General features: G+C 42.0%; 1 protein-coding gene across 1 annotated transcript; it reads left to right on the top strand.

The window, feature by feature from the left end:
* Positions 1-904: 904 nt before the first annotated feature.
* SKP1 (S-phase kinase associated protein 1) lies at positions 905-20946 on the top strand. Its single transcript, XM_066343558.1, has 6 exons — positions 905-1062; positions 3962-4058; positions 12338-12411; positions 16823-16966; positions 19267-19407; positions 20078-20946. The coding sequence occupies exons 2-6, from the start codon at positions 3962-3964 to the stop codon at positions 20111-20113; spliced, it is 492 nt and encodes a 163-aa protein (XP_066199655.1). The 5' UTR covers positions 905-1062; the 3' UTR covers positions 20114-20946.
* The last annotated feature ends 1764 nt before the right edge of the window (positions 20947-22710 follow it).

Here is a 22710-nt window from a genome sequence, read left to right as displayed (position 1 = left end):
CCAAGTCAAGGCCCTGACAGGGTGGGTGGGGGTTTTCAGGCCAAACCCTTTTTCCTTTAGGGTTGGCTTCATCCTGTGGACCCTATCACAGCCTTCAGGGAGCACCCTACACAAGAGTGTCCAGGCTGGACCCTGGCTGGCTGGCGGGCTCACTGAGAATCCCCAGCTCTGTGCCTGGGCATACACAGGAGCTCAACATGCTTTTGATGAAGGGGTGGATATCCACCTCCAGGACGAGGTTTCTTCTCCCGACCTGGGGTTTCCCTGCAACACTGGTTATCTTGGGCCTGGAGGCCTCTTCAGAAATCCATAGTAGGAAATAAGGGTGCAGGTCACCAAACTGCAGGTCATCTACGCGTTCTGCCACCGTTGGAAACCTGTTCCTTCACGTTTAAAGGAGAAAACGGGTAATGATATTTCACCTCATGGGTTACTGCGGACAGTGAGTTAACTCAGGTTCAGGGGAGGGGCCCGGGGCCCTGAACAGACTCTCAGCGGCGACTGCAAATCCCATCCACCTTCTTCCTCTGGGCCCGTTTCCCATTTTGAAAAGGGAGCAACAGCCCCTCCCAAATACCACCCCCAACGGCTCCGTACACCAGTAGTTTCTAGGCTTCTCAGGATTGGGGTGGGTCTTCAATTGATCTTAGGGCAGTCGCTGCCTGAAGGACCCTTGCAGGTCACGGAGTACATCGTTCAGTTCCTGTTGCCTCTGAGGACAGCAAGGCCAGCTTTCGAGGGTGCGGTTAAGAACCCAGCCCCGCCCTGCCCCGCCGCGCCCGCAGTCTCCAGTCCCGGCTCCGCCCCTCCACCCCCACCCCCCCTGCGTCCTGGAGCCGCCCTGCAGTCGTCCACGTGCCGTCAGGCGAACTCGGCGGCCAGCCCTGCCGGCTCGGTGACGCCACGGGGCCCGGGTCCTCGACGCCTGCGCCGCTCATATAAAGGCCGACGCCGCGCCGCGCTGTTGTTAAGTGGCCTTGTTTCCCACCTTCTTCTGTTGTGTCTGCTGACTGCTCCGCTTTCGTCAGCCTCCGGCCCGCTCTCTTCTTGAGACCGAGCACGGTGAGTAGTCGCCGACAGAGCTGAAGAGGCGGTGGCGCCGCTGGTTGCTAGCTGGTGGCCGCACTGTTGCGGCTTCGGTCCGCCTGAGGCGGGAGGTACCTGGGCCTGGCCTTCCCTCAGGCCCGAGGCAGCCCGTTTCAGACGCCGTTCTCCCATTCTGCTCCTCCACTCGGCGAGGCCTCTTTCGGCCGCGCGTCTTCACGAAGCCCCATGGGCGTCCGGGAGAAGGTGCGAGCCGAGCCCGGGATTGGGCCTTGTCTCCTTGGGACGAGCATCAGCCGGCGCGGAGCTCCGCTGCAAGGCCCAGGCTGCGGCCCGAGACCTCCCTTGGTGTTGAGCTTGCCGGCCTCGGGGACTCCTGGTGGGGATGGCGGCGGGGGTTTTTAATGGAGGTCCCATGGCTGTCGTGAGCGTTGGTGTGTGTTTGTGTTTTGGTGTCTGAGGGAGCGTGGCGGTGATGGTCTGGGAGCGTTGGTCCTTTCTTTCCTCTGTCTCTGGCGTCACTAGTCACCGATTCTTTCGCCAGCTGAGCAAATAGTCGCCTGCTGCTTTTGAATGTTTCTGTTAATTTGTCACAGCCTGCAGTTGGTAAAACAACTTGTAATAGCAGGTACTGTAGTCATGGGGTGTGACTTTGAGGAACCCTAACTCTGTAAAACTTAAGGTGTCTGGCTTTTAAAAAGAGGTAGAACGTTCACCTGATTTGGTTCACTTTTTAATGGAGACTAGGTCATGAATTTTTTTTTTTTTAATCTAGCGTCGCAATAGGAGGTGTCTTTGTTGTAGAGCAATGCAGACTTACCCCCTCTGCCCAATGAAAGGTGTCAGAATTTCGGGTCACTTAAAACATTTTCTTCCCCTTATGATGTTGTTAGAACCCACATCATGCCAGTCATGGAGAGTGATTTAAATTCTAACTACAGGAGCCTAAAGAACTGAAGGAATGGTCTTGGAAGCATGTCAGAGCAAAATTTAATCCATTATTATCTAAAAATTTTGCACCGAATTCCAATTGTATAACACTAAAAAAAGTTCTCTTTGAATATTAAGTTTAGGATTACAAAATACATCGAATTACAGATGAGCTGATTGACTCCCTGCTATTTAATAAGACCTCAACTCCCTTAAGAGTAATCTAATACACGAATTTGACTATGACTAAGCAGATCTTGCTATTTATTGAGTTATTTTAAAGAAATATGAAATAGTCACTTTGCTTAAAAGTAATTTTATCAATTGCATTACCAGACTTGTGATTCTGTAATGTTTATTCTAGTACTATGGAACATAAAAAGAACATAGAATATTTTGTAATTAAAAGTTGTACTCACATTCAAATACTTCTTTTGGAGATACCTTTTGTTACTGCCTTGTCACAGGGAAGGTCCTCTGCCCTGGGCCCTCTGCATTATTGGCAAGTGCAGAGCAACATAGAGAAGCAGACATATTTGTGAACTGAAAAGTGAAATTCGATTCTTTACAACCCTGGGTCAGTGATGGCAGGATATTTCAGTGCTTGGTTTTAAAACATACCCTTACCTTTTTGCTTCAATTTTTCCTATTGTTTGGGGTTTGGAGATAATTGTCTGGAAAAAGCTGGATGAATATTTTAACATTGAAATGAGTCGTAAGTCTTTAAACCTGAAATTGTTGCAATGGATGTTTTAAATGCCAAATTCTCCACTTTCAAGTTAATAGTGACATCACAATATTATGAGTTTCTCAGAAGCATGGGACCTTTAAAAATCTATACTCGAAATTGGAAGAGGTCTTGAGTTAATATTTATAGTGAGGTATTGCTGCCCTTCCCTCCCTTCCCTAAACCCTCTCTCCCCACGAGAAGATTGCTAAGAAGTTGCTGGTTTAGAATGTTTAATTTTAAAGGTTTGGTTTTTTTTTTTCCAGAATCCAGTCACATCCTTTTGCTTAATTAACTTGTATGTATGAGGTATTTTTTTTCCTGACTCATAATTAATCTGAGTTAATAAGTTTTTTGAAGCAAGTAATAGGTTATACTGTGAGGATTTTGGCAAAAGATCTCAAACTTGGACACTCAGTAATAAACTATAAAAAGAACTCTGCAGTTTCAGTTTCTTATTTGGCTTAGGGAATTAGATTGACATCTGCCCATCCTTAGATCTTTTTTTTTTTTTTTTTTTTTACAGGGACAGAGAGAGTCAGAGAGAGGGATAGATAGGGACAGACAGACAGGAACAGAGAGAGATGAGAAGCATCAATCATCAGTTTTTCGTTGCGACACCTTAGTTGTTCATTGATTGCTTTCTCTTATGTGCCTTAACTGCGGGCTTTCAGCAGACCGAATAATCCCTTGCTCGAGTCAGCGACCCTTGGTCCAAGCTGGTGAGATTTTTGCTCAAGCCAGGTGAGCCCGTGCTCAAGCTGGTGAACTTGGGGTCTTGAACCTGGGTCCTTCCACATCCCAGTCTGACACTCTATCCACTGCGCCACCGCGTGGTCAGGCCATCCTTAGATCTTTGATTGTTAACGTGATCATGCATAAATATGTCCTGATCCACTCTTGTCTGAACTCATTTTTCACTGGTAAGTCTCACTAGGGGAAAACTATCTTATTTAAATAAGTTTGCATCAAAAGTATGGCATATAACTTAAATTTATATGCCAGTAATGAGTTCAGTAGGGCAGACCTTAAAAGCTTCTGATCCTATGATTTATACTTTGAAAAAATTTTGTATGAACACTTGTGTGTTAGCCTGTGATTGTCCACTCAGAGTTTTATAGGGCTATAAACTACAGGTCCTTAGGATTTTATAGTTAATAAAGTATAGAGGGTTTGTTTGTAACAGACTGTAGTTGATGAAATGTTTTATAGAACTAATATCTCTTACATTTCAAATTTAATATAATGCATTTTTTTTAGATGCCCTCAATTAAATTGCAGAGTTCTGATGGAGAGATATTTGAAGTCGATGTTGAAATTGCTAAACAGTCTGTGACTATCAAGACCATGTTAGAAGGTAAGTTTATTTAAAAACCTGGATCCAGGGGAAAGGGGGAAAAATAAGTGGTTTGAGATAACCTGTGAATATCGAATTTATACAAGTAACAATCTGTCAAAGGGCTCAAGAGTATGAAGGGGTCAAGTTTACTTTTTTTTTTTTTTTTTTTTCTTTTCTTTTTTCATTTTTCTGAAGCTTGGAAACAGGGAGAGACAGTCAGACAGACTCCCGCATGCGCCCGACCGGGATCCACCCGGCACGCCCACCAGGGGTGACGCTCTGCCCACCAGGGGGCGATGCTCTGCCCATCCTGGGCGTCGCCATGTTGCGACCAGAGCCACTCTAGAGCCTGAGACAGAGACCACAGAGCCATCCCCAGCACCCGGGCCATCTTTGCTCCAATGGAGCCTTGGCTGCGGGAGGGGAAGAGAGAGACAGAGAGGAAAGCGCGGCGGAGGGGTGGAGAAGCAAATGGGCGCTTCTCCTGTGTGCCCTGGCTGGGAATCGAACCCGGGTCCTCCGCATGCTAGGCCGACGCTCTACCGCTGAGCCAACCGGCCAGGGCCAAGTTTACATTTTTTTTACATTTAAATTATTAACTATGTTTTTCTGATACAGGTTGTCCTTTCTGCATTGTCTGAATTTAATGGGGTTTGTTTTTCCTTAATAAATAAATAAATAATACCATAAGCTAACGTTGAAATGTCCAATTTCTGTTAGGTTCAGTTTCTAATGACAAAAAATTAAAGCCTTTGAAAAAGATCCCTTCTATGAGGTAACTAAATAGAGCGCCTTGTTTCAACAGAGGGAGTAAACTGAGTAGATTGTAAACTGAGCAGACCGCAGACCATCAGCTTTTTTTTTTTACTATTTGTTTTTTTCTTTTGTCTTTTTTGTCATTCCTTTGAAACTGCTGCAAAGTATCTGTGCAGCACAGCAAAGAAGGAATAACAGGTTCTGAAACATTTTGAAACTTACTAGTTAGGGTAGATCTCTTCTTAGTATTACCAGTGGGCTAGATTTGTATGGAGACATACAAATCTGTATACAAATCAGTTTCTAGAGTTGGTGAACAAAAACTTAGTAGTAAAGATGTTCTTTAGTTCTTAAACATCAAATGTATCTATGTAGGGAAGATCTGTGGCTTTTAGATACTTAAAGTGAAGAGAAGTTATGTGCCAAGCATTAGCCGTATTCTAGTGCAGTGGTCCGCAAACCGCGGCTCATGCGTCTCTTTGGCCCCTTCAGTGCAGCTCTCTGGCCAGCTTAGGAGTACCCTAATTAAGTTGATAACAATGTACCTATCTATATAGTTTAAGTTTAAAAAATTTGGCTTGCATCAATTGTACTATTGATATTTGGCTCTGTTGACTAATGAGTTTGCCGACTACTGTTCTAGTGAAAAGAGGGTAAGTGAGAAATGGTCTTTGCCTTTGAAGGATTTTTAAACCAGGAAGGGAGGCAGACACCAAACAAGTCAAATTGTTACGTGGCATAATTAATAAAGTTGTGTGCCAAGGGATGGTATGGGACTATCTTGGCTGATGCTATTCTTCAGACTTGTGGAGAGACTCCAGTGTGTAGTCCTAATGGGATATTTCATATCTAGTAGAAATAGGATGTTTGGGAGATCATTCTGAGGTAGAGAGAATGTGTTAGAGAAAAGTAAAATTGAAGTTTTTTAGTTGGGGGTTTTTGGAGTGGGGTGAGATTGTGATATATAGTTGGTAGAGCTGAAGAACGGGATTGAGAGGATTAATGAAAGGAAAATGGCTTTGAGCTTGAACGTGTTATGTGTGTTTGAAATTCCTTCAGTAATCTTGGTAACAGTCTATAGGCAGTTGAGTGTGTAGATCTTGATGTCTGAGTTGTAGGCTTCTGGAGATAAGCAGACTTACTTTGTATGGTGGGTTATGAGAGTATATGAGACTATCTGTGTGAGTAAATGAGGTTGGCAGGTGGCCATACTGAGGCAGGAGTATAGAAGTCAGAAGTGGAGGCCCTGGCTGGTTGGCTCAGTGCTAGAGCATCGGCCTGGCGTGCAGGAGTCCTGGGTTCAATTCCTGGCCAGGGCACACAGGAGAAGTGCCCATCTGCTTCACCCCTCCCCCTCTCCTTCCTCTGCCTCTCTCTTCCCCTCTCACAGCCAAGGCTCCGTTGGAGCAGAGTTGGCCCGGGCGCTGAGGATGGCTCTGTGGCCTCTGCCTCAGGCGCTAGAATGGCTCTGGTTGCAACAGAGCAATGCCCCAGATGGGCGGAGCATTGCCCCTGGTGGGCATGCTGGGTAGATCCTGGTCATGTGTATGTGGGAGTCTGTCTGACTGCCTTCCCGTTTCCAACTTCGGAAAAATACAAACAAACAAACAAAAAAAAAGAAGTCAGAAGTGGAGAATCAGCAAAAAAAATAGGATTTGTGGAAACCAAAGTAAGTGGGTAGCATTTTGAGGTGACCAGAATAATTAGCTGATTCATATCTGTAGACTGGTCACTTAGGACTTCACAATTAATAAGTTAGAGGACTTCTAACAGCAGATATTATGTGTGGTAGAGGCAGAAGCTGAATTGCAGAGGGTGTGTCTTCAGTTTTCTTAGAATGTGACTTCTGTTTGCTAATAAGCTGAATATATAATTATTTTTTGTCATTGATACCAATCATGTGGCACTTACATTTACAACTTACATTTCCATTAAGTTGTAAATCCCTTGGTACATCCCATAGTCACTGTTCATCAAGTACCTATTGATGTTTGTTGTTATTTATGCATTCATTGGTTTATTCCTGTATGGTTCCCTGACACAGGATGGAACCACAATCTTGGCCTATTTCCACAAGGCTCTAACCAGCTACCTGGCCAGGGAGATTTTCTGTATCTTGAGTCTATCTCATTCATTTGTTGAATGTCTCCCACTTCTTTTTTTTTTAACAGACAAAGAGAGTCAGAGAGATGGACAGACAGACAGGAATGGAGAGATGAGAAGCATCAATCATTAGTTTTTCATTGTGCATTGTGACACCTTAGTTGTTCATTGATTGCTTTCTCATATGTGCCTTGACCGTGGGCCTTCAGCAGACCGAGTAACCCCTTGCTCGAGTCAGCAACCTTGGGTCCAAGCTGGTGAACTTTTGCTCAAACCAGATGAGCCCGCGCTCAAGCTGGTGACCTCGGGGTCTCGAACGTGGGTCCTCTGCATCCCAGTCAGACACTCTATCCACTGCGCCACCTGGTCAGGCCATCAAGTACCTATTGAATGAAGAACTATGGTATGGTCACTGATAAAAGAGTATGAAAGCCATCCAAGTGTCCCTAAAGGCAGGTGAATAAGGCTTTATCTAGAAAATATAGAAACTGATACCACAGTTGCTGCTTGAATACTTGCTTTGGCAATGAAAGTTTTTTTATTTCATCATTGTTGGTGCCTAGCACACTAATCTGTCTTGTGCAGCTTCAAGGAATTGTTTGCCAGTGTGAAAACATAGGGCTCCTTGAAGGTTTTTCACACTAACTTCGATCACTAAATCAAGTGGAATGATAGCAACAGTTAAATAATTCTTTTCCTCCATAGCATTTGGCTCTGTCTTACAGTGGTTTATATAGAATTCTAGGCTTGTGAGGACTAGAGTCGATAGAGTTCAGTGACTTACTGCTTTCCTTGTTTTGCATCTGTAGTGTTTCTAGTTATGGGCTTTTTCGTGACTTATGAAACAAAAATAAAACCTTCTAATCACAGGACAATCAGAAGTGAAAATCTTGGCTTGGATACATGTGGATTAACTGATTTGTTCAAGTACAGGGTGTGGTATCAGGATACAGGTGTCTTTCAGGAGTCCTTGAAACTAAATATCTTAAAGAAATGACTTGCTACTTGTACATTCAGTCTAAAAGCAAAAAAATGTGCAAATCCTTAGTTTAAATGCTAGAGAAGGAATCCTTTACAACCTTAAGTCCCCTATTTTTAATGTGACGTAACTCTTCCAAATGACATTGGATCTAAACAAGATGGTCTTTTATATTATTTTCTCTAAATCTTAATTTCCCAAACACAAGTATTTTACATATTGAAACTTTTTTTTTTTCCCTTTGAGTAAAACTATTTTATATTAGTTCAGGAATAGAGTATGTGGCTTGATCCAAATTAGGTTATTACCATTTTACAGTTTTACTCTGGGCAGAGATGGGATCAGGGAAAGACATTGGTGGGAAGAAGGAGCAGGGAGATGAATAACTCTAACCCATTTAGGAAAATAAGATACTTTTTGAATCTGTACTCCACTGGGACTACTTGTTAAGCTCAGTTACCTCCATATTATATCAAGTGCATCATCTGTTTCATTTCTCATCTAGACTTATTGACAGCATTTGACGGTTGATGATTCTTCTGCATTTGGCTTCCAGGATACTGTACTTACTAGTACCTCTCCCACAGCCTTCTATCTCCCTGTCTTTAAAGCCTGAAGTTCTTCAGGGCATACTTAATCATTGTACCTCTTCACTGCATCTCTACTGATTGATTCCCTTGGTCAGCTAAAGTTTCATAGTGTTATAAGCCATCTGTACACTAATTCCCACACTTACCTACAGTTAAGATCTCTTTTTTTGATTTTTAGACTTGCATATTTAACCTCTTGGTCCACCCTTACATATCTAATTAATATCTCAAACCTATGAAAGTAAGAGTTTTTTTTTTTTTTTTTAAGGATTGTTTTTATTGGTTTTAAAGAGGGGGGAAGAGAGAGAGAAAGGCAGGGGTGGGGGGCATCAATTCATAGTTGCTTCTCATATGTGCTGTGACCAGGCAAGCCTGGGGTTTCGAATCAGTGACTTCAGCATTCCAGGTTGATGCTCTCTCTCACCACTGCGCCACCACAGGTCAGGCTGAAAGTAGTGTTCTTGATTCTCTGCCCTTCAAAATCACAGTTCTTGACACCCTTTTCCATATCAATTAATGGCAATTCATCATGTCTTAAACCTTAGTCTTCTCTGACTCCTTTTACATTCTATTTCGCATCTGTTGGCAAGCTCTATTGCCTCTACCTTCAAAATACATACTGAATTACACCATTTCTTCTTCCGTGGCTATAAATCTTGTTTAAGCCACCACTTTGTGCCATATTGCTTGCCCCATAATTAGTTTCCCTCTTTTCCCTCAGCTCTCTGTGGTCTCTTTCCAATACAGTAGCCAAAATGCAGAAGGCCCTATTTCTATTAGTCCCCTGTTCATAGATCTCATCTGTTCCTTTCACCCTTGCCAGCCCTGCTCTAGCAACACTAGATACCTTAGTGTTTTTAGAACATGCCAGACTCTCCCCTTAGAAGGCCTTTGCATTTGCCATTTCCTTTCTGTAGGTGTTCTCTGCTCTTTTAAAGTTATAATAAAATGATATCTTCTCTGTGAGATATCCTGATCTACTCTAAAATTGCAATAATTCCTCCTGTCTGGTATTCATTGCTGCCTCTCAACTGCCTAGGACAGCACCTGGATATATCAGGGAGTCAAATGTTTGATTCAACACTGGCCATGTCAGCATAAATGATACTCTGGTACACCAATATAGTACTGTAGTAATTTTTTTATATATATATAGAGAGAGACAGAGAGAGGGATAGACAGGGACAGACAGACGGGAACGGAGATGAGAAGCATCAATCATTAGTTTTTCTCTCTTTTTTTCTTTTTCTTTTTTTTTTTTTCCTGAAGTTTGAAACGGGGAGGCAGTCAGACAGACTCCCGCATGCTCCCGACCAGGATCCACCCAGCATGCCCACCAGGGGGCGATGCTGTGCCCATCTGTTGCAACCAGAGCCATTCTAGTGCCTGAGGCAGAGACCATAGAGCCATCCTCAGCGCCTGGGCCAACTTTGCTACAACGGAACCTTGGCTGTGGGAGGGGAAGAGAGAGACAGAAAGGAAGGAGAGGGGGAGGGGTGGAGAAGCAAATGGGCCCTTCTCCCGTGTGCCTTGGCCGGGAATCGAACCCGGGACTCCTGCACGCCAGGACAACGCTCTACCACTGAGCCAACCGGCCAGGGCCAATCATTAGTTTTTCATTGCACGTTGCAACACCTTAGTTGTTCATTGATTGCTTTCTCATATGTGCCTTGACCCCGGGCCTTCAGCAGATCGAGTAACCCCTTTCTCGAGCCAGCGACCTTGGGTCCAAGCTGGTGAGCTTTTGCTCAAACCAGATGAGCCCGCGCTCAAACTGGCGACCTCGGGGTCTCGAACCTGGGTCCTCCGCATCTCAGTCCAACGCTCTATCCACTGCGCCACCACCTGGTCAGGCTACTGTAGTAATTTTTGGCCTCTAATCTTGGTATGTGCTACTATTAAATAACTTTTCTTTGGCAGCTTTTCTTAGTCTTCTAGAAACCAAAGGACAGACCCATTTGGTTTGAAAAATATATAGAACCTTTAAGTAACATGAATTTTTATGTTAAGTTTTATCTGTGGACTTTGCCAACCATTTTGTGCTTTTACTTTTCTTTGTTTAAATTGTTTTTTATTAGATAGAGGAAGGGAGAGAGACATGCACAGAATCCTTTGGCTTCACCTAGTTGCAGGGATAGAACCTGCAACCTTATCCCATCTAGGCAACACTGCAGAGCACTGCAGTTATCCCCTCAGCTTTTAGTTTTATTACTATTTATTTTATGCTGAATTTAGTCTGGGCTGTAAGTTTTTGTTTCTCTAGTTTCTTCTGGGATATCTTTCTTCTGTGCAACTTCCTCTTTTGTACCAACCATTTTGAGAGTCTGGAAGTTAGACCTTTTTATGAGAGCTTATAAATTCAAAATTATAGGTAATGTGTGCAAGATGTATGACCTTGAAACTGAATCACTCAACCCAAATTCTCATTAACTTCCCTAGACATAATATTTTTAACAGTTCCTTATGTATCCTTATGGAGATATTTTAAATATAAATATATTCCCATTTTTTATTCAGGTAACATATCTTTTTTTATTAAGTGAGAGGAGGGGGGAATAGAGAGACAGACCCCCACATGTGCCCCTACCAGGATCCACCTGACAACCTCCATCTGGGACTGATGCTCGAATCAGTGGAGCTATCCCTCAGCACCTGAGGCCAATGCTCAGACCAGCTGAGCCACTAGCTGCAAGAGGGAAAGAGAAAGAGAAGGGAGAGAGGAAGGGGAAGAGAAGTAGATGGACGCTTCTCACGTGTGCCCTGGCTGGAGATCAAACCTGAGTTCTGCGCACTGGGCCGGCACTATCCGTTGAGCAGGCTGGCCAGGGCCACGTGTATCTTTTTATTCCTTGTTTTTAAAACTTGGAATTATACTAGAATGTATGAAGCTGCCTGCCTTGTTTTTGTCAATGGCTGCATAATTTGTTGTGTATGTTATGTGAGGTTCTGTTACTTGTTTTATTTTTATAAATGCAGTCCATCTGGAAAGAGTAGTAGAGGAAAGATAAGGGTTTGGCTTTATTTAAATGGCTGCCCAGTCATCCCAGTCACACTTACTAAGTCATTTTCCTCCTACTTAAGAATTCTTTTTTTTTTTTTTTTGTATTTTTCTGAAGCTGGAAATGTGGAGAGACAGTCAGACAGACTCCCGCATGCACCTGACCTGGATCCACCCGGCACACCCACCAGGGGGCGACGCTCTGCCCACCAGGGGGTGATGCTCTGCCCCTCCGGGGCATCGCTCTGTCGCGACCAGAGCCACTCTAGCGCCTGGGGCAGAGGCCAAGGAGCCATCCCCAGCGCCCGGGCCATCTTTGCTCCAATGGAGCCTCTCTGCGGGAGGGGAAGAGAGAGACAGAGAGGAAGGAGAGGGGGAGGGGTGGAGAAGCAGATGGGCGCTTCTCCTGTGTGCCCTGGCCGGGAATCGAACCCGGGACTTCTGCACACCAGGCCGACGTTCTACCACTGAGCCAACCTGCCAGGGAAGAATTCTTTATAATCCTTTATTTGTCACAGTGTTTTAGTTTTGGGTGGTTCATGGACTTCTTGTTAGGAACCACCAATTTTATTTTATTTCTTATGTTTATTTACTGATTTTTAGCGAGAGAAGAAGGGGAGAGAGAGATAGGAACATCAACCTGTTTCTGTATGTTCCCTAACTGGGGATCAAACCGGCAACCTCTGCACTTCACATGATGCTCTTACTTACTGAGTTATCTGGCCAGGGCAGAACAACCAATTTTAAATGCTGTTACAGGAACTGTTCTTATCAGACAAGTTGTCACACAGGTTACTTTGAGAAATAGCCTGGTTTGGTATAAATGTTATACTGAAATTAGGAAATAATGGCACTCTTCTGGTTTTGTTAGATTTGGGAATGGATGATGAAGGCGATGATGATCCAGTTCCTCTACCAAATGTTAATGCAGCAATATTAAAAAAGGTAAGCTAGCAAACTACACACTTGTATATTTTTTCATTTTTCTTTTCTCATTTCACAATATTTTGGTGATCTTTCTATATTGATACTGAGCTAGCTTTCTTTTATAAAAAAGAAAACCATGGTATGACTCTCTAAATATTTATTTTAGTTTATTTAATCAGGCCTTGTGAATATTTGAGTTACCTAGCCTTTTCATTAACACATTTTTTATTTATTTATTTTTTTGTGGTAGAGACAGTCAGAGAGAGGGATAGACAGACAGGAAGGGAGAGGGATGAGAAATATCAATTCTTCGTTGTGATTCCTTAGTTGTCCATTGATTGATTTCTCATATGTGCCTTGAGGGGGGGAGGCTACAGCAGACTGAGTGACCCCTTGCTCGAGCCAGCGATCTTGGGCTCAAGCTGGTGAGCCTTGTTCAAGCCCCATGAGCCCGCGCTCAAGCTGGCGACCTCGGGGTCTTGAACCCAGGGTTCCGCGTCCCAGTCTGACGCTCTATCCACTGCACCACCGCCGGGTCAGGCTTAACACATTTAAATTACTTAAATATAACAGTATTATGATTAGCAAATTTTTGTATTGTTTGTCCATTGAATGGGTATGCCTCAAAAGGAGCTTGAGAATAAAAGATTCACTTTTGTTTTTGTTTTTGTTTTCTTGGTTGATAATCTTACTTTGTGTCTAAGCATAAATGGCTGTTCACATTGAATAGGAATTTAGTGTTTCAGGGCACATAGCTCTGTAACAGAGCCAAAATTGTATTCTTACCTGCAAAAAACAGCAGCCAGTTTCCACATGGGGGAGAGAAACTAGCAAGGATTAGAAAAGTGAATGGTTTACTCCAGTCAGCCCCTTTCTAAGGGATTTTTTTCAAGTGAGAGAAGGGGAGACAGTGAGACAGACTCCTGTATGTACCCCAAACACAATCTACTCAGCAACCTCACCTGGGGCCAGTGCTTGAGTACCAAGCTATACTTAGTGCTTGAGGCTGATGCACTGCAGTGGAGCTATCTTCAGCGCCTGGGGCCATGCTTGAACTAATTGAGCCACTGGCTGTGGGAGGGAAAGAGGGAGAGAAGGGGGAGAAGGAAAAGGAAAGAAGCAGATAGTCGCTACTCCAGACTTCCTTGACCCAGAATTGAACCCAGGACATTCATATGCCAGGCCAATGATATATCCACTGATCCACTGGCCAGGGCCTCTTAAGGGATTTTTTTAAAGGTCACTAATCATGTGCAGTGTCCTCTTAAGCTTTCTCTTGACCCTGGTGCAAGATTTAGTTAGTACATTTTGTATGTTTCCATACTTTTACCTCAGTTGGCTATTAAATTGGCTTTTTAGTTGCCCTAAACTGGTTAAAAAGTGATTCTTCTCTAAGCTTGAATATTTTTACGTATGTTTTTGTCATTTATATTTTCTACATTGTCTATTTTCCTTTGCTCACCTTTCTAATGGGCATTTAAAAAATTGTGATAGCCTGACCAGGTGGTGGTGCAGTGGATAGAGAGTGTTGGACTGGAACACAGAGGATCCAGGTTTGAAACCCCAAGGTTGCCGGCTTGAGCACGGGCTCATCTGACTTGAGTCCAAACGTAGCTGGCTTAAAGCCCAAGGTCGCTGGCTTGACCAAGGGTTCACTCACTCTGCTGTAGCCGTCCAGTCAAGGCACGTACAAGAAAGCAATCAATGAACAACTAAGGAGCTGCAATGAAGAATTGATGCTTCTCATCTCTCTCCCTATCTGTCCCTCTCTCTGTCACAAAAAAAAAGTGATAAAATACATAACCTAAAGTTTACATTGTTATACAATCATCACCTTTAACCAGCTCCAAACTGACATCTTTTCTTTATCCAAAACTGAAACAATTTCTCTATTCTGTCCTCCCTTCAGCCCCTTGTAACCACTATTCTATTTTCTATCTCTGAATTAGACTATTCTGGACACCTCATATAAATGGGATTATACAATATTTGTTCTTTGTGTCTGGTTTTCAAGGTTCATTTTGTAGTCTGGTGGGCTTTTTATAGGAGTTATTTATATAGAGTTTCTGTCTGTGTTATGTCAGTTCATAGTATTTTGTGGCTTAGAAGCTTTATATTTTATTTAGTTAGATCTCCTTTCTGGCTCCTGTGTATTGTCTTGCAATTAACATTTTATTTTATACTAATGTAAAATGCTTCTAAAAGGAACTTTTAGGTATTGGGGAAAACATGCCACATAAGAAATATGTCAGATGGAAAAGCACGAGATAATAAGTGGGTTGGTATTTGAAAATAAAGATAAGAAATGCCTTACTGAGAAGATGATCTTTGAACAAAGATTAACAGTGTGGGGGAAAAGAATTCTGGACAGTGGGAGTAAGTGCATTGACTATTGACTATATGACAAGAGCATGCCCTACTTTTGAGGTGGCTAGAGCATAGTGAACAAGCAAAGAGGTAGTGTAGAGATCAGAGCTGATGGGCTGGGGGACATAGGGCCACTTTTGAGGATAAGATTTTTTAAAACTTATTTGCATTATTACTTATGAATATTTAAACTTAAGTGTATTAAGTAATCACATGATCCAAAAACTAAAAATACATGATAAAATCTTGTCTCTTATCTGACCAAAACCTCCATAAGTAATAATCAACAGTAATTTTTTACATATCCTTTAAATAATTTTTTTTTTTTGTATTTTTCTGAAGTAAGAAGCGGGGAGGCAGAAAGATAGACTCCCGCATGTGCCTGACCAGGATCCACCCTGCATGCCCACTAGGGGGTGATGCTTTGCCCATCTGGGGCGTTGCTCCAGTTGCAATGGAGCCATCCTCAGTGCCTGGGCCAACTTTGCTCCAATGGAGCCTTGGCTGCTGGAGGGGAAGAGAGGGGGGGAGGAGAGAGAGAGAGAAGGGAAGGGAGAAGGGGAAGGGTGGAAAAGCAGATTGGCGCTTCTCCTGTATGCCCTGACCAGGAATTAAACCTGGGACTTCCACACACCAGGCCGATGCTTTGCCACTGAGCCAACCAGCCAAGGCCCCTTTAAAGAATTTTTCAATGCCTACATAAGTAAGTACTAATTTCTGTTTTTGTTACACAACTAGACTTCTTAAAAGCTATTGTTTATTTCATTAAAGCACCTTATGCATGGTTTTTCCTTCTAGAAATACTTCTTTCCCTTTTTTGCATCCTGGCAGTATAATTTCTTGGCTCTGCCATTTTTTTCTCAATTTTTTTTCCACCAATGTTATGCTATGAAAAAATTTTTGTAATGATGCAGCATTTTGGTGCTACACTTTATTTTATTTATTTATTGGTTTTAGACAGCAAGGGAAAGAAGGACAGAGAGAGAAAAAAACAGGAACATTGATCTGTTCCTGTATGTGCCCTGGTGCAGATTGAACCAACAACCTCTACACTTTGGGACAATGCTGTATTCACTGCGCCACAAACCAGGGCTCACTATTCAGATTTTTTTTGTGAATGACCTGTTCATATCTTTATTTATTTGTAGTGTTTACTCTGCAGCAAGTAAAGCAAGGATGTATTGGCTGGACAGGAATACACTCAGAAGGGGCTACTCTCTTTGCAGAACTTGGGACAGTGAAACAAGGGCCTAGGATAAAAAAGCAACAGGAGAGAGACTAGGCGGGCCTACTTTGGTTCTCTAGAAATATGGGAAAGAAATGAGCCCACTGAAAAGTCAGAAAAATGAGGGCCTTAGAGATAGGTTCAGGGGTTATCTCAGGATGAGCAACCACCACCCGTTGCTTCCCCCTTTGCAAGTCTCATGGGGATCCTTAGAGCTTAGGGGAAATTGAGAGGCAAGGAACATGTGCCGTGGGCGGGGTTGGCAGGGAAAAGAGGAGTGAAAGGCAGAAAGCACGGGAATGCTTCAAGGAAGGAGAGTACTCTGTAGTGATTTTTAAGATTTTGTATTCTAGGGTAATTCGTTGCTGGTTGTACATGTTGGAGGTATTTTCCAGTCCTTATCCTTTGTGACTTTATTTTTATTTATTCATTCATTCATGAGTGAGTGAGACAGAGACAGAGACAGGAAGGGAGAAAGATGGGAAGCATCCACTTGTAGTTGCGGCACTTTAGTTGTTCATTGATTGCTTTCTCATGCCGCAACTTGGAGGTTTCAAACCTGGGTCCTCAGCATTCCAGGTTGACGATCTATCCACTGTGCCATTCACTGCCTGGTCAGGCATGTCCTGTGTGACTTTATATATTTTTTTGCATAGAGGCTTTTTTATGTGGTCAAGGATAGGTTCATTTTTGCTTTTCAAGCTTGGCTACTAACTTTATTATCAAGTCAACTTCTAGCTAGTTCTTAGTCCAGTATAGAAATAACCTTGCCCAGCAGTGGAATGATGACCTTGTGACAAAATGCCACAGAGGAACAAATTTATGTTTCTGTTGTAGGTCATTCAGTGGTGCACTCACCACAAGGATGATCCTCCTCCTCCTGAGGATGATGAGAACAAAGAAAAGCGAACAGATGATATTCCTGTATGGGACCAAGAATTCCTGAAAGTTGACCAAGGAACACTTTTTGAACTTATTCTGGTATGTTTTTAATGAATAAAATAAAATTAATCTCTAATTCAGAGCCTTTAGCAGTTCTTACAGAGTTAAATTTGTTAAATTAATTGATACTGAATTTTATGACTGAATTCAAATCTACATATCAATAATCACATTAAATGTAAATGGTCTAAACAGTACAATTAAAGGGTAGAGCTTGTCACATTGGGTTAAAAAGTAAGACTCAGCTATGCTGTCTAAAAAAACAAATATAAAAAGACACCTTAGGTTGAAAGTGGGAAGGGGGAGATATATATTATGCTAACATTAATCAAAAGGAAACTAGAGTAACTGTGTTCTGGGCAAAGAATATTACCAGGATTAAAGAGGGTCGTTGTACAATGATAATGGAATCAGTCTATTATTGAGGGCATAACAATTCTAAAACATTTATCTGCCTAAATGCAGAACTTCCAAAAAGTTAAAAACCAGTAGACCTCAAAGGATAATAGACAAATCTACAGTCATAGTTGGATATTTCCATGCCTGTTTCTAAATAATTGGTAAAACAATAGAGAAATTAGTAAGGATATAGAAGACTTGAATAACACTGTTGATAAACTTGTCCTAATTGACATTATAGAATATTACATCTAACGACAGCAGAATACATACTACAAGTAGTCCCCTGGGTTATGAACAAGATAGGTTTGAAAATGTTTAAGTATTTATGTGCACAAAAAGGTAAAAATAAATGTATGTTAAAGACAAACATCTGAGTTGCATTTAATATGTTGCATTTAATACCTGTTTCAACTTACAGTCAAATTCAACTTAACAAGCCTACAGAACATAGTCTTGTTCATAACCGAGGGATTGCTTGTATGTATTTATCATCAAGGTAGACATGTTCTGAGCCATAAAATAGTCTCAAATTTGGAAGAATTAAAGTCACAGAACGTGTGTGTTCTGATCACAGTGGAATTAAATTAGAATTCAGTAACAGAACGCTATCTGGAAAATCTGCAACTATTTGAAAATTAACATACTTCTCAGTAACCCATGAGTCAAAGAAGAAATCAAAAGGAAAATTAGAAAGTATTTTGAACTGAATGGAAATGAAACACAACGTATGAAAATCTGTGAGGTGCAGCTGTTGTATTACAGGGAAATTGATAGCACTAAAACACCTACATTGGAAAAGAAGTCTCAAATCAGTAATCTAAACTTTTTTCATTTTTCTGAAGCTGGAAACAGGGAGAGACAGTCAGACAGACTCCCGCATGCGCCCGACCGGGATCCACCCGGCACGCCCACCAGGGGCGAGGCTCAGCCCACCAGGGGGCGATGCTCTGCCCATCCTGGGCGTCGCCATGTTGCGACCAGAGCCACTCTAGCGCCTGAGGCAGAGGCCACAGAGCCATCCCCAGCGCCCGGGCCATCTTTGCTCCAATGGAGCCTTGGCTGCGGGAGGGGAAGAGAGAGAGAGAGGAAAGCGCGGCGGAGGGGTGGAGAAGCAAACGGGCGCTTCTCCTGTGTGCCCTGGCCGGGAATCGAACCCGGGTCCTCCGCACGCTAGGCCGACGCTCTACCGCTGAGCCAACCGGCCAGGGCCAATCTAAATTTTTTACCTTAAGAAACTAGCAAAAGATGAAATTATCTCAAAGAAAAAGGAAATGTTTTCTATTGTGCAGAAATCAATAGAAAATGGGAAAACAGTAGAGAAAATCAAAGAAACCAAAAGCTGATTCTTTTAGAAAATCAAGAAAATATAATGCTATGCCTGACTATTTTTGAATTCTTTAAATGTTTTGTCAAGATTTGATGTGGATGCCTGACCTGTGGTGGCGCAGTGGATAAAGCGTCGACCTGGAAATGCTGAGGTCGCCGGTTCGAAACCCTGGGCTTACCTGGTCAAGGCACATATGGGAGTTGATGCTTCCAGCTCCTCCCTCCCTTCTCTCTCTCTGTCTCTCCTCTCTCTCTCTCTCTCTCTCTCTCTCTCTCTCTCTCTCCCTCCCTCTCCTCTCTAAAATGAATAAAAAAAAAAAGTGGTGGAAAAAAAAAAAAGATTTGATGTGGCGCTTGTGTGTGTGCACACAAAAGTGGTCAACCGTTAACATTTGAGGTAGTTTGTAGTGTATGTAGTTTACTGGAGGCAGCACCAGGTTACACAGTTGAAGGGGATGTACAAATAATCTTTCACAAAACTTGTCTGTCTTACTGTTTTCCACTTAATTTCCTAAATTTAACTAGCATTTTAATCTTAATTAGATCCACTAAGTTTGGATTTAGTTTAAAATATTAAATATACTTTAATGAAAATAACAATCACTTTACAGGCTGCAAACTATTTAGACATCAAAGGTTTGCTTGATGTTACATGCAAGACTGTTGCCAACATGATCAAGGGGAAAACTCCTGAGGAGATTCGCAAGACCTTCAATATCAAAAATGACTTTACTGAGGAAGAGGAAGCCCAGGTAGGTAGTCCACAATTTGTTCTTGATCACATGCTTTTTAAAAGAGAATCATAAAACCCATAACATGCCAGGAAAAGAAGTATCTGTATCAAGGAGTCTTGACTTTATTTGAGGGATGATAGGTTCCTTCTGTGTCCTAAAATGAGTAGAAGTACTTGAATGACACTGCTTTTTTATAAATAGAAGAACAGTTACTTTTCAACCAAAGGTGCTCTTTGATATTTACTCCTTAGCAGTTACTAATAACCAGTTTTTGCACCTGGGACCTTACATATAAGCCATAGCAACTTCAGAAAAGCAGACCCCTAGTGTTGGTTGGATACTAGGTTACTTTAGAGAAGCTTAGTGAATGATGAAGAAATGAATAGATCAGAATGATTTTGGTGACATAGCTACAAGGTGAAATAAGGTGAATAGAGTTATTTGAATTTGCTGCATTAGCTCTGGTGACTGAAGCTCTAATTGTCCATTACCTTTGCTTTTTTGATAACTTCAGCAGGGCAGAATAAAAACCTAAGGAGGAAAAGAAGGGTGACTAGGAAGTTTATGTTAACCTGGTGTTTCTCCAGTTTTTCATCCGTTTTTTTCTGACCCATCTCACAGATTATTTGATGTAGTATTAAGAAAAATTACTTAAGTTAAAGTACGTCCTTATATCCATCTCTTCTAGGTACGCAAAGAGAACCAGTGGTGTGAAGAAAAGTGAAATGTTGTGCCTGACACTAACACTGTAAGGATTGTTCCAAATACTAGTTGCACTGCTCTGTTTATAATTGTTAATATTAGACAAACAGTAGACAAATGCAGCAGCAAATCCATTGTATTAGCAGAATATTGTCTTCATTGCATGTGTAGTTTGGGTACAGATTCCAAACCTATGGCTGAGTTTCTTCCAGTATGATCAAAAGTTTTTTTCTTTGCTCTGAATAAAACTGAATTGTGGGTTCTCTATAGAAAGTGGCATTTTGGGCTTTCCCTCTTTGTAAAGTGATTTCTGCCTAGTTTTTTTTTCAATTAACTTTAGTTTAGTGACCTCATAAAAGTTGGCATTGTAAATAAAAACTTGTAGAAGTTTTCTGAAATAGAAATAACAATATATTATCTTTATTCATGAATTGGAAGCTGGAAAAAGGGCTACTTTAAGTAAATGTTCTGAGTGTGGTTATTAGGATTTCTTTTAGCTTCCTGGAATCAAGGAGTACCACTGGTATTGATTAGCTCATATGTAGCAGGGCTCCCTTAATTGGATCTGAGGACTTGTTTTTTGCATTTTTAATCTTTTCAGCTTTGCATATGTTGGCTAGAGACTCAGTTTATGGTTTTGGGGGAATATAACTAGATAGTTGTTAGGTCTTCAATGACAAAAGACAACCCTTGTGGTATGTCATCTTTTTATAACAGTGATCTCATATGAGGAAAACTATTCACACTACTTGCATGTGAAAAATTTTAACCTTTAACGTTAAAATGTGTGGCAAAACCCAGAAAACATCCATTATGAATGCAAGATACTTTCAATAAAAAGTAAGTTGCATAGTAGGTAGTAAGTAATTTGTTTTTGTGTACTTAAATGTGTCTCTTCACTTAGTATATTACATGAGTTAAATGTATGTACTATTGTTTAGCTGGAAAAGACTTATAAGCAGCCCTGGCTCACTATAGGCTGCTTACATAACAGTAAGAGTTTTCTGTTGGACTTTTGTCTCTTCTAATGTCATTGAAGGGTTGGCTGGAGCCAGTGTTTCAGTTTTTGGGGGGTTTTTTTTTTAGAGACAGGAAGTGGGAGAGGGAGGAGAGAGATGAGAAGTACTAACTCATAGTTGTTTTACTATAGTTATTTATTGATTGCTTCTCATATGTGCCTTGATGGGGTGGGGGTGGGATGGCCCAACTGAGCCAGTGACCCCTTGCTCAAGCCAGCAAGCTAGTGACCCTGGAATCATGTCGATGATCCTGTATTCAAGCCAGTGAGCCTGAGCTCAAGCTAGCAACTTCAGGGTTTTAAACTGGCAACCTCTGCCTCCCAGGTTGACACTGTACCACCACTGGTCAGGCAGTTTCAGTTCTTAAGTGGTGTAGTCAGTCACACAAAACTGCATTGGCATTGTTATCACCTTCTAACCCCTGCAGCAGAATGAGGTTTTCCTGATCACTTGATATGGCTCACAATTTTTTCCTTTCTTCCTGTTTCCTTTTTTCTTCCTTTCCCATCATCTGTATTCACATGTAGCCTTATCGTACATGTTTACTTCATGTTTTCTCTGAGCTCTTCTTGCTTAGATTATTGACAGCAGTTTGCCTCTACTTCACCTCTTGTCTGCCCCAAATCACTTTATTTAATATAGTCCCATATGCTATATCACATGACTCCCCATTTGTTGACTGTACCAGAGATAGCAGACTGCAGCCTGTGTGTGGGTGAAATCCAGCTCACAGCCTGTTTTGCAGTCTGTGAGTTAAAAATTATTTTTACATTTTTAAAAGGATTGTTTAAAAATATACACAGAGACTGTACCTGACCAAAAGCCTAATATGTATACTCTCTGGCCTTTTACCAAAAAAATTTGCCAACCCCTAGACTACTGCTGCTGGATCCTTGATTCCCTTTACTCTCAGGAAGTAAGCTTGTTTTCTATTCTGGTTTTTGTGGGTAAGGTAGCAGAGTTCATACTGGCTGTAGTGTCTCATCTGTTAATTCCCACTATAATGGTCAACTCTTACAAAAATCTTAACCACACCAAGTATATCCTAGCAATATCATGATAAATGTAAACCTTTACTGAAAGTACAAGATATTAGCATATGTTATGTTTAATTTGGAAACTAAGTATCAGCTTCTAGGAAACACAAGCCTATTACCTTTTTTTTTTTTTTTACAGAGAGAGAGACAGACAGGAATGGGGAGATGGGAAGCATCAATCATTAGTTTTTTGTTGCGTATTCTGACACCTTAGTTGTTCATTGATTGCCTTCTTATATGTGCCTTGACCGCGGGCCTTCAGCAGACCGAGTTACTTCTTGCTCGAGTCAGCGACCTTGGGTCCAAGCTGGTGAGCTTCTGCTCAAACCAGATGAGCCCACGCTCAAGCTGGTGACCTCGGGGTCTCGAACCTGGGTTCTCGGCATCCCAGTCTGACGTTCTATCCACTGCGCCACCACCTGGTCAGGCACTATTAGTTCTTGATCTGTGTAATCCTCCAAAATTGTTAGAATTATAGGACTAAATAATTTCACTGTAAAGGACACTGGGAGCTTTCTGATAAGATTGAGTAGACAGCCCAGGCCAGATAGCTTGGTTGGTAA

Source organism: Saccopteryx leptura, chromosome 6 (assembly GCF_036850995.1).
Source record: "Saccopteryx leptura isolate mSacLep1 chromosome 6, mSacLep1_pri_phased_curated, whole genome shotgun sequence".
Lineage (NCBI taxonomy): Eukaryota > Metazoa > Chordata > Mammalia > Chiroptera > Emballonuridae > Saccopteryx > Saccopteryx leptura.
This window is presented reverse-complemented; position numbering and strand designations above follow the sequence as displayed.

Coding starts and splice junctions, on each gene's coding strand:
- SKP1 (XM_066343558.1), top strand. CDS start 3,962: ATGCCCTCAATTAAATTGCAGAGTTCTGATGGAGAGATATTTGAAGTC. Junction 4,059..12,337: donor TATCAAGACCATGTTAGAAG/GTAAGTTTATTT, acceptor TGGTTTTGTTAG/ATTTGGGAATGGATGATGAA. Junction 12,412..16,822: donor ATGCAGCAATATTAAAAAAG/GTAAGCTAGCAA, acceptor TTTCTGTTGTAG/GTCATTCAGTGGTGCACTCA.